The sequence below is a fragment of the Centroberyx affinis genome, unplaced genomic scaffold (genome assembly GCF_046629955.1).
Source record: "Centroberyx affinis isolate AG114_WGS23_722 - 3 ecotype Tasmania unplaced genomic scaffold, CSIRO-AGI_Caff_v1 ptg003407l_1, whole genome shotgun sequence".
NCBI classification, from domain to species: Eukaryota; Metazoa; Chordata; class Actinopteri; order Beryciformes; family Berycidae; genus Centroberyx; species Centroberyx affinis.
The window spans coordinates 1-12,710 of record NW_027281386.1 but is presented as its reverse complement, the minus strand read 5'-3'; the positions used below and the strand labels follow the sequence as shown (position 1 = coordinate 12,710).

The following is a 12,710-nucleotide window of genomic DNA, read 5'->3' as shown; positions in this document are numbered from 1 at the left end:
GCCGTTTCAAAAAGGAAGTTTGCAAAGGAGAGTAACCAAGTATGTTTGAAAGACGGGAGGCCATGTTCTGACTGGTTTATGACTGATGAAGGAAGAGAGGGCTTTAGTGAGATGGAAGACGGGAGATGAGAAATACCAGACTCGTGTCCAGACGTTTATAAATCACCATCTCCATGGCTACTGCTCAGATTAAACACTATCAGTAGGAATTGGCCGGAATGGGAGATGAAGAGTAGAGGAGGATGAAACGGGAGAACGAGAGGAACGAAGAGGAAGGAAGTGAGGAGGAGGAGTATTTAAGATTAGTTAAGCGAGAGGGGTGAAGAGAGGGCAGCACAGAAGGGGACGGCAATAGGAGCAGGGAGGTGAAAAACAGAACAGAAACAGGAGAGTGAATGATAATAATAACAGGGAATTGGAGGGATGAGTGGAGAGGAGGAGTGAGAGAGTGCAGTTGAATGGGGGAGGCTGTCACAGCATGCCCCGGCCGCCCGGCGCACTCCTCCTCCCAGCATTCCACAGCAGGGGAGAGTCTACCGCCGATCCCTCTGCATCCATCCCATAATTCACCACCTTGGCAAGCCAAACACCTGTCTGTCATAGGGGAAGCGCACACACACACACACACACACACACACACACCCATACACACACAGACCAAGACACAGGCGCGTACCTGTGAGCCCCGAGGATCAGGTGCAAGGTCAGCTATGAAATAATGGGGCAGCGAGGTTGCAGAAGAGCGGTCAAGGTGCAAGATGGACAGGTTCAAGTAGCAGAGAACCAGCCTGTGGAATGATGTGCCACTGCAACACAGGTGTTCATAGCATGGCCAGAATGTGATTTTGTCCTCAGGCCTGCTGGTAAAAAAAGGGGGGAATGGTTTCTTTCCTGCTAATGGCTGCTGGTCTATGGCAGGGTCAGGTTTGCTGGCTCTGTCTGTCTCAGCTGTGAGAGGCTGACAGTAATGGTGAGAGACCAAATGTCACTCCGTCAGTGTCATGGGACAAAGTCATTATCATCTGACACCATCAGGGCCTGGGGCAAGACACACACAGGCAGCCTGAGGGGGGTAAACTATACTCCAGTATTGACTTCTCAGAGAGGAGAGAGGCTGCCCGCAACTGCAAGGTAATAACAGAGGATTCAAGAGAACTGAAGTGAGCGCATAAACTTCCCCTGAAATGTTCTCATGATATAGGAGTCATTACACCTGCAAACAGAGTATAAAATGAGTGTGTGTGTGTGTGTGTGTGTGTGTGTGTGTGTGTGTTTTTGTGTGTGCACGTGCAATGCCTTGTGATCTGCTGGGGGAAACAGAAAAGGTTCCCCAAGGCTACACCGTCTTCCCAGAACTCTGCTAATAAACCTCAGCAAGGAAAAGAATGCAACTTTTCCTGGGAAGAATATGATAGGGACTCGTAACCTTGGCACTGAGGCCGGGACACACACACACACACACACACACACACAACGTGCTGAACTCTCTACATTCCAACCTGCAGATAAAATTCAGAACCAAACAAAAACATTAAATACAGATTGCAGTTCCAACAGAACACTCACAACAGTGCGTAGGGATGTGAGAGAGGTACTGGAGATAGTGTGGTTTGGCCGTCATGCCCGACACGTGAGAGGGGAGCATTCCTTGTTTTGTGCACACATTGTTGAAGAGAGAACTGGATGTGAGTGCAACACTGCCACCTACAGGTAAGCCATGGGGCATTGCACTACAGTCAAATACACAACCTTTTAATACCTGGAGATGAGCAGAAAACTGACCTCGGAGCAGAGTTTACTGGCGATTAGAACCTAGCTGCTTTTTGCATTTGAGATTAGTTTACGTTACCAAGTGCAGTACCCACCCATGGAAAAGCAAGGCCTCTCAGTGCAGACGCAACCTCACAGCTAGACTGAGTTTCCATTCTACTTTTCCATTCCGGGGTTTTATAATAAGGGTGTGGATGCTCAGATGTGTGTGTGAGTGTGTGTGTGTGTGTGTGTGTGTGCGTGCGCGTGTTTCCTGATACTTGAAACTGAACCACCACTGTGCTGACGCTACACACCCCAGTATCCTTTGAAGACTGTAAAACTTAATGAGTAACTTTCCACCACTGTTGTGGCTGAGCAGTGTGAAGAACGCGAGAAATGAAAGTGAAAAACAGAAAGAGAGAGAGAGACAGACAAGATGCGAGATCAGGATCGCGTCAGTTTGAAAAATCACAGTGCTTCAGTCTGCACTTAAAATCGCTGAACAAGGAGAGGTGAGGTTTCAAGGCAAGGAAAAGGGGTGTTCATGATGTAAAAGAGAGGTGGGGGGAGGAAGGGGGGAGAGATGCGGGCAATCGCATGCTTCTGTTTGCTCAGGAGGACAAGAGGCAGTCTGTGTGTGTGTGTGTGTGTGTGTGTGTGTGTGTGTGTGTGTGTGTGTGTGTGTGTGTGTGTGCGTGTGTGAGAGAGAGAGAGGGCGGGATGGATGAAGGAGAAAGACTGTCATGGAATACAGGGATGGATGGAGGGAACTAAGAGGAGGGATGGCGGGAAAAGGATTGGGGTAGCGCCCATGTTTGCACAGGATGTGTGTGTGTGTGTGTGTGTGTGTGTGTGTATGTAGGGCGGAGTATGGCGGGATAGGCCATACGGCTTCAGGGGGAACAGAGCTCTCTTTTCATGGTCCTGAGGAGGGGAAAAAAACAACAAAAACAACAAAAACACCAGCCCACATTTCTAGGTCTGTGTGAGGAAGAGAGGACCCTCAGTTAAAGCTGCAGAGAGGATCAGAGTAGCCAGCCTACTGTACAACAGCCCAGACCTGCAGGCTAGAAGGTGACGTGCCAAAACCAAGACTGAAGGTGTCCAAGAACACCCATCTAACAAACCTAAGAAACAGGCGACAGCGTGGTTTAAGCTTAAGCTAACAAGTCCACTAGTGGTCTTTCGGGGAGAGATGGGATCACGAAAGGCACAAAGACAGCACTGTAGGAGTTGCGGGTTAGTCTTAGAGGCAAGTGATGCAGAGATAAAGAGGAGGGTGTGGGGTGCATGCAGAGGGACTTTCGGCGTTTTTTGTTGTTGTTTTCTGTTCCAAGGTTGTGCATGCCTGCTCTGATCCAGCTCATTAACTCCTAAGTGAGGGCATTTAGTCACAGATGTCCTACGAACGGGAATGTGAATGCATGTAACCTATGGCAGTTCCCAGACCGGACTCACATCCACACATACACACACACACACACAATGACAGAAATGTACAGAATGTTCCTTGAAAACAGAAACTTAACCTTAGACTAATTGGTGAGAGTGCCGTTGGACTGTGTGAAGGAGTAACAGCATATTCAACATATCGCTCTCTGACTTAAACACAGTGTGACCAATGGAATGAGGGGACTATGTAAGAAATGTTGAAAATCTCTACATAAGACAGGGAGGGGTGAGCGTCACCCGTTCAGGCCAGCCTCCCTCAAAGACAATCTAAACGAGACAATTATCACGGCCTCCAAGAAATGATAATGACTTTAAAAACTCACTGATGAGATTAACAAATTGCCTTAAGATCACAAGTCAATTCACATTAGTTCGCTCCACCACACACACACACACACACACACACAGCTGTTTCTAGCTATATTACATAACTCGTAATCTACTAATAACAAAGATGAAGATGAAAGATGAAAGGAGGGTTTGGGGGACCCCTTTCCTGGGGAAACATATCCATGTCCTGCCCCAGCAGACAGTGAACACAGCTGAACTGGACTATCTGGCATGTGAGTATGCAACAACACTAGTAATTTGATTTTATTTCGCTCTAGCCACTGGCTCGCTGCTCTTTCACCCTGAGAGCATTGCAACTGACCGAGTCTAAATGCTCAAAGCTGGAGCTGCTGTGGAATAGTAAACAAGTTGTAGAGCTCTGTGCTTTAATATTAGTTTGTTTCCCTGCCTATAAGAGTCTTAGGCTGCTGATAAAAGTATCTTTTTTTGATCTCCTGAATGAAAATGTAAAAACACCTTTTTGTTTTCCTTACATAAGGCATTTGAAGGGCTTCCACTTGTGCCCTTGAGCTAATGAGTGGGAGGCAATATTGGTTCCTCTCATGTTTATTTCCAAGTTATGTGATATTAGTAATTATTCAGCCTTCTTTCCTAATGCAACCCCCCCCCCCCACTGGTGAAAAGGGAAGACCTTGAATATGTTGACCAACACCCGTGTGGGCCTCCCTTCAGCGTTACATACCCAATGAATCCTTCTAAGGTCAATGACACATGCTTTAGAGAAAACACAAACTCCATCTACCGGAATGTTTCGTACAGTAGGAGTTATCCTAACTAGCGTCACGGCAGAACAGTTCGTCTCTCAGAGTAACAGCCAACTCACATATGCTGCTCTGCTTATCACAACAACCGTGCGGTCAAACAAAGAGAACAAGGACATTTTCAGAGGGAGCACAGGCAGTGCCTGCCCACGCACTATCCCTGAGTGGAGCGTTTTAAAAATGCATTAGTGGTGCTTTCACATTCTGTCTAAGTACCACAATTGAAAAGGCGCTTGATTAAAAACTATAATCAAATTCAGTTCCATGTATTATCTTTTACCCAATTCAACGCGACAGCCTGGGCCTTCGCAGCACATTCAGTTCTATTCAAAAGGGCGATGACTCAGGGATGTGGGCAGAACACAAAAGACAAAAAAGACAAAAACAAGGAATAATGGGTAAAAAAAAAAGGGCAGGAAAATAGTAATCTGCATTAGGGATGATGAATGAGTGTTGTGTCCAAAAATCCTGAAATCCTGAGAAGAAGAAAAAAAAAAAAAAAAAAAAGTCCCACCCCTGATGACTAGACGAGATCTGGTCTCCATCTGATAGCAGAGGAAACTCTGGTCCATTGTGTGAGTTTTATTAACACTGGGAGTGGACTAAGGTGTAGGAAGCGGTCACACCCAGGACTGGTGAAGGAGTGAAGTGAAGCGTGCGAGCGGAGGAGGCCGACAGATAACCGACATCAACCGAGCCGGTGGAAAATATGAGTGTCAGCGCTGCCTGGTAGAAGGTGAGGGCTTAGGATGTGTGCTGCAGTTTGACCTGTACTCTTGTGAGCGTGTTCCTTTGTGTGCATTTGAACCTCTAATCGGCTTAGAGGTGTACAGTGTACGCAGGTAAATATGTGTGTGCGTGTGTGTGCGGGGCTGGCTGACACCTCTGCTGATCGGAGAGGAAGCATTATCTCGCCAAGGAGGGAGGCATGGGACGCACTGGGAAGGCGGGCGTGGAACATGATGTAACCACCAGCACCGCCTCTCGCCGTCATCCACCCATAACAACAAAAACATCACTGCTACCAAACAACAGGAGCTGAAAAACAAGACCTAAGGCTGTAACGGTTAGCCTGCAACATAGACCAATGACAAGAAAACATGAGTGGGCTGTGAACTTGGCAGCAGGATTGCAATCTTCACCACCAAAGCGCTGTAAGTAGCCTAGAAGGTCCTAAGTGCAGATCAATTCCTGTCTACATTTTCAGACAGAGGTGTGTCTTCCACCCTAAAACTAATTTTCGGTCCATTAGCTGTGACAGTAGATCATGTCGGGTTGTTAGGAAATATCAGTCTCTCGGGGCTAATCAGGAGGAGAAAGAAAACGTGCTGCGTTTGTGTTTGGCGGAGGGTGAAGACACAACACAAGCGGTGTTGTTGAATAAGACGCGGTCACGTGTTTCCATGTCACAGCCACAACAGCGGAAAGGAAGGGGAGGACAGGGGAGGGGAAGCTCGGAGACAAAGAGAAAGAGGAGCCATGTTATGGAAATTCCTGGACAAAGCCACACATGTATGTTTCCCTCCTTGAGGGCATTGTTGGGATGACGGCGAGACCACAGTGAAGCCCGGCCCTTCATCGGAGAAGACTGGCATGGAGGAAACATTAGAGCGTGTCCTCTCCCTCTGCCAGCCAGCTGAGGGAGAGGAGACAGACACACAGACACACACTCCCATGCAAGGACAGGCACGCACACACTGTTTTTACACATCCTCACCGACATACGGTCCCAAACAAAAAGCATGCCCTCTGTTCCACAGATGGTTTGTCAATGAGCGAGGGAAGGAAGTGGGCGGAGGCAGCTGCTGCCGGTGTCAGAATGAGAAAATAAAAGAGAGATGGATAGAAAGGAGACACAAGGGAGGTCAAATCAATAGACGCCCTTGCAGCAGGGAAAGGGGGATGTGTGTCCTTTCACAACCTCCACTGCTGTACAACGTTTGGCTCGGTTCACTGCCGAGCAGTGATGCCCATGTGTCCCTTCACCCTCTATAGATGTGTAATATGCTGTGTTAAATGATGAGCTATGGTGAGAACAATATAATATGATCCTTTTATGAGCAGATGAGATCAGCGGCTCTTACAGTAACACCGGGCACGTGAGTATGTATGCGTGTGTGTGTGCGTGTCTACCTCGCCAAGGGATTCAGGTGTAAACAAGCCTCCGATTGGCTGGCAGCAGAGGAGTAACTGGCTCCCACCTGGGAAGGCAGATGAGCTTATGCAGTGACATCATCTCTCCCAGAGGGGGGGTGGGACGGTTGCGAGTGCAGCACACACATCTGTCTGCTACACACAAGACTTTAACTAGCTCAGTCTTCACACAAAACATGTCTAGATTACAAACACATAACTAGCCGGCAGAAAGCAGAAGAGCTCTGCTGATACAAAAGAAGGTATTTAAGGCCGATGGGAGTTTGGCCCGCAGCCCTACAGTGCTGCACATGGACGTAATAAATGTTATGAACGTCACCTCAGAACATGCTGCCGTCAGCACTCAGCAGCATCCCTGCTCTCTCTTCTGCAATATATGCAGCCAGGAGCCTCTTCACCAGAGATCGTCCTGATTAAATATAGCCTCACAAGGAAGGTAGTCTGGTGTGTGTGTGTGTGTCTGTGACTCATGGATCATCTGAATATGACGTAGGAGGTGACCAGCAGTGCTGATAAGGTGCGGGATTTGACAGCCTGTATGTAAGAAAGTTGCCTTCCTGTACTTAAAACCATTTTTAGTGTCTCCCCTTCACTCTATCCATGGTAACAGTGCCATGTCAGATGGTAGATAATTGAAACAAATGAGGGGGCACAGCTGCCAAAGGCACTGCAGCACAGAGGCAATTACACAGCTATGCAGGCAAGTGTGTGTGTGTGTGTTTGAGTGAGAGAGAGAGACAGAGAGATGGAGAGAGAATGAGAGAGAATGAGGAAGACCAACCTACTCACCACCCTCTCCTCCCCTTAGGTTGCACCAGTCCACCCTTCCCTCCCACTCTCTCGCCTGGGACAAACTCTGCAAACAGGAAGTGAGGCGCCCAGGCACTTCCTGTCTCCCCTGAATTGGGCCTCTTGTTCCCAGAGGCACCAGAGAAGCCGTGGGCTACTGCTGCTGCAACAAACTGCTACACCCAATTCATGACCAAATCTTTTCCTTGCCACCTTTACGGCTCACACAGGCCTGGACCAAGCCTAAAGGCCTGAATTCTGTCTTATTATTTTTCTGCCACTTGACCAACACATATTCCTTACCTAAGGCAATTAAATCCATTATCCACTTGCCAATTGGGCCACCAAGCTATTGTGATTGGTGGCTTAAAAACCTGCTCATAATCTATATCTTTAACATCAGATCAGGCATTAGCAATATGCAGTCCGCTACAGTACAGGCTCTGTGTCCCTCTACTATCATGTTTGCCCCTTTGCTGTCATTTAGCTGATGATAATACTGAATCAAGACGCTTCACTAACAAAAAGGCCACAAAGACGCTAAGTGCATTTTTATTTGGGCATGTGCGCGAGTGTGTGCGTGTGTGTGCTGACTGTGTGGCTCTAAATGCGGACGTGAGGTTACTGCAAGGCCATCGCTTTCTCCTTCTCCTGAGCCAGCAGCACCCAGCGAGGACTATGCTGCTCCTGAACACACACACACACACACAAACACACACACAGTGTCTGTGTTATGCAACTGGCTCTGTGTGTGAGGTCTGCCCTCTGCAGTCACTGGAGGGCAGGTGAAAACAGAGAAGGGCAGTCAGTCAAGTCAAGTCTGTCCTCTCACCTGAACTGACCAGAGACTGTCAGTCCAACTCAGTCTGGTGTAACACAAGTCCTGACTGGATCAACCAAAGAATTCAGACACCTTCTCCTTGCACATGGTTGATCTGATCTCTAATATGATAGCGTATAATTGAAATACAAGAGTCTACTACTTATTCATTGCCAACATAGTAAGATTAACCCGCATTACAGCCTAAGCTAAGAAAACAGAGGAGAGGCGGAGCTAGATTCTGAGTGCCATCCAAAGCTGGATATCAGAATAGTTCTTAGGAACTGGTGGAGGGATTCCAAAGAAACACAAAAAGGTGCAAGGCCTTCTTCTGACCTCTAGTCATCTAAATCTATCCAGTTAGCTTGCTGTGTGGTCAGTGAGACAGGTTGACCACTGGGGTGTGTCTATCTGTGCCACAGGGCCCACTGAAGCCTTTCACTTCACTCTGGACTGCATGGCCCTTCTGTCTGGGTGGAGCAGTGTATGATAAACACATGAGTTCAGCTAGGGGCTAATAGACGCAGAAACAAATTATACAGAATAGAGATTCAGCAAATATTGATCCCCCGGCCTCGTAAATTCTACAAATAGAATTTCAACAGACCATCAACTCTTCATTTAAAAATTAAAGGGCTGATATCGCTGTTTAGTCCAACTTCGAGGCATTTTCCTCCGCCCAGTATTATACTATAATCGCTCTATGGCGCAGAGGAGTAGCCACGGGGAATAATACCATCAAATTCCTCCAGTGAGCTTTTAATAGAAATCTATAAAAAAAACAAAACAGTAATGATTTCATGAGATCTCTATGCTCTAATCATCTCCTTAGCTACAGCACAAACCTTTCGGCTAAACTTTCCTCGAAGAGCTAAAGCATTTCAGCTTGATCCAATTCCGACGTGAGTGACGGGAAGCCGGGCGAGAGGGGAGGGTACTGGGCCGGGTGAGAGGAAAGAGAGCAGCGGTTTCTGGTGGAGAATGGTGTCGTTGTTGAGCTGCGAGTCTCAGCTCTGTGGAACCGGTCAGGCCTGCCAAAGATAGCCTAATGAGAGACACATGGCAAACAGTATGGCCTGCTCTGCTAATACAACACACACACACACACGCACACTCTTGCCTAATGCACAGCATGATGATGATACACTCAGAACTATTTTTCCTCACCACACACTATGAATTTCACCAACTAATCCACTATGAACAAACACACACACATAAGCTTTTGTCATGTGATGGAGCCTCCAGGTTTGAATGTTCCTGCTTTCCGTCAACAAGTCAACAACAATACATCATATTGGTACGGAACTGTTACGCTGCATAACCTTGAGGAAAATTTGATTTTCTGTTTCCCACTGCAGTTGTTTGGAGGGAGGATGATGCAGAGACGATGACCACAAATTCAACTTTTGACCTTTTTGTTAGGAGAAACACACAGAAAAACACAACATTGGCTGAGCTGAATGAGCAATTCAGTGACCAAGGCTTCAACTCCAACAGTGGTGGTTGCTTCAGGACAGTTGTGTAGGAGGAGGGGGCCCTAGCGAACTAATCATGTTTAAGAGAGAATGCATGTGTGTTTGTGTGTGTGTGTGTGTGTGCACTCTATGTAGCCTACATGTGTAGATCAAGTTAAAGGCATACAAAGCTAACTTCCAATGGTGACACAACAGGCCGACAGCCCAAACCAAAGGTCGAACCTCGAAGCTTGGTTACTGTGTTTGAGCTAAACTTGAATGCAAAATTTATAAGGATGGTCACTTGTAGCGAGGAGAATACCTAACGTCTATTTTCTTGGTTAGAGATTAGCCATGAGAACTTAAAGCCCAAGCCTGCTGTTTTAGAATTACCAAATGGTAAATCCACAGTAAGGATATGTCTGTTTTTAAGTTGCTCTATTAGACCAGCAAATCAGAGACCATACACAGTTAAATCCCCATCTGATGGTTAATCTGTGGACAGACAGACAGACAGAGAGAGATATGGAGCACATGACATTACAACATGCTGACGGTGTCACAACTCATAACATATGTTACACGATATCATCAGCTTTCCATTGCCAAGCAGTCTCTGCAAGGTCAAAGGCTACGGTTACATGCAGAATATTTTATCTTGCCAGATGACGTCCTTCCTATTAAAGATTCCAAATTAATTGTATAAGTGGACACCAGTATTAAGCACCAGATGCTTTTATATTGTATTCCAAACATTGATAGTAGTCTGTTAAAGCGTAAAAGCATCTAATAATCTCCTCTTGACTGGATTATCAAAGATTTATACAACCCCTTTCATACCAAATTCAATTCAATTCAGAACAGAACAGGCTGCTATGTTCCATTCCATTTTTATTCTGACTGGGTTATTATTCTGATTATTAATGTAATATTAGGCTCAATGTCAACACAGCTTATGTATTCTTTGTCTCAGTCCCAACACCACCTAGCCAGGTTTTTGCTGCTGTTCCCTCAGTTCACCTAGCTGCAAAACACTGAGTCATTACTCCAGACTGTACACCAACATAATACAGAGTCCAAGGAAAGAAGGTCCATTTCCACTTATTTTACTTTACGTCACATGTTGAAAGGTTTTTCAATCGCTCCATTCTAAGCAGGATGATCAACATTGGAGTTGACATGGTTTGACTGTGTGTTGGCAGGCAGTTCGTACTCCACACAATGCTACTGTTGAAACACAGGAGCCCAGAGGACGGAGGGCTGGCCCAGGCTGAGGTCAACAGGGACCTGTTCGGATGGGTGTGCCTCACACAAACACACATCAATCAAACCATATAACATCACTGCCAATCCATCCGATTGGCTGACGGCAACGCCAAGGGAGAGGAACTGCTAAAAATAGGCAATAAGGCATCAGTGCTCCGGCTGAGTCCCACCCCTACTCTGATGATAATTGGGGTGGGGGTGGGGGGGCAGAAGAAAAAGCAGAAGAAAACAGAACTCCTTCTGGCACAAGCCCTCCCTTCACAAGGCTTCTGTGTGCCTTCCACCGAGGCCTATACATACACATGTGGAGCCTAACAGATACATATGACATACATACACATACAAAGGGCAGGCTGTTATTCATGCTAAGAGTAGCAATGGAGTGTAAACAAAGTTCTGAATCATAGCAAGTTCTGATGGCCTAATCCAATGCAGCTGTGTGTGTGTGTGTGTGTGTGTGTTATAGCTACAATTTGGCCCTCACCATCAAAACGCTCCTCAGGGAGCTAGAATGTTATATATAGACTTTATACTGCAGTTAAGGCAGGCCCATGCTGGCTAACCCCACGACCACAAGAGAAGGGAACCAGATCCCTTCGGCTCTGACTGCCAGAGTGAGGCTAACCTAAATCATCCACCCATTCTCTCAAGCACAATAGCCAGCTAGATGAACGCCAGTAAGTCAATCAGCTATCAAAACCAACTGGCCGGGCTCCCTAAAACGAGAAGGCTGTGCCAGGTGGTGATATCTGTGGTGACCTGATTAGAAAGCAAATTCTCCGAACCTGGTCGTTCTAACCAGACGAGAGAGCAAAGTCTGAAAGTCTACAGCTCCCAAAAAAAAGGAGAGAAAAAAAACACAGCCCCGCACCCTTGTGCAGGAACACTGTGTCCAAACAAACAGCACCACACAGCCAAGAGGCACGCAGGAGGAGGCGAGGAAAGGTTAGGAGAAATGCATGCCATTTCTCCTCTAACCAGCCTTGGTTCATTCTGGCTGCGTGCCAATCCGCTCCAACCAGCCTTAACCTACTCCCTAACTAACCCTGTAACCAACAACTCCTCACACCCCTCCCCTTTGGTCTGCTGTAGGAGGCTGGATACATGCCATTTCTATCCCTCTGCTCTCAACTCCCTCCCTCCCTCCCTCCCTCCCAAAAGTCGAGATACCCGGTGTCTGACTACAGCACAATCTCTGCCTGCTACAGCAGCACTGTCCTCAAATGTCTCCTCCAAACCGCAGCACAATAACAGAGAGCGAGAGAGAGAGAGAGAGAGAGAGAGAGAGAGAGAGAGAGAGAGAGAGAGAGAGAGAGAGAGAGAGAATCACTGAATAGGTTCAAATCTCAAATCAGGAGGAGGAAGGAGGGGTGGGGGGGTTAGATAGGGAAGTAAGGACAGACCCTAAATTTAAGAGTTAGAGATGAGAGAATAGGGGAATGCTCACAAGTCAACAATTACGACATCAACCACAACAATAACAAAGACGAGAGAGGAGACAGATAGAGGGAAAAATAGAGAGAGAGAGAGAGAGAGAGAGAGAGAGAGAGAGAGAGAGAGAGAGAGAGAGAGAGAGAGAGAGAGAGAGAGAGAGAGAGAGAGAGAGAGAGAGAGAGAGAGAGAGAGAGAGAGCAAGAGAGGTAGCTACCTATAGAAGAAGCAGTCGCAGCACACCAGAACCCCCATCCAGCCGGTGGTGGAGGCAGAGCCGGGGTGACGAGGCTCCGACCCAGCACCCTTCGCCTCCCTTCCGCCGGTCCTCTCCCGCACACTGGGCTACAGGTGTAGTGGGGCAGCAGCTCCCAGCTCCGGCATAGCACCTTGTGTAATCATACGGCTAAGTGGCCCTTGACTTTAACGTGGGTCACGCAAGAGACGCGCGCACAGTTCAGGTCCGCCAAACACACA

At 47.3% G+C, this 12,710-nt stretch overlaps 1 protein-coding gene across 1 annotated transcript in view; it reads right to left on the bottom strand.

The window, feature by feature from the left end:
• LOC139660866 (MOB kinase activator 2-like) overlaps positions 1-12,612 on the bottom strand; it is a 34,897-nt gene extending 22,285 nt beyond the window's left edge. The window contains exon 1 of the mRNA XM_071539124.1: positions 12,451-12,612. Within this exon, the coding sequence (XP_071395225.1) occupies positions 12,451-12,488 (38 nt within the window). The 5' untranslated portion in view covers positions 12,489-12,612. The remainder of the gene's footprint in view (positions 1-12,450) is intronic.
• Positions 12,613-12,710: the final 98 nt, after the last annotated feature.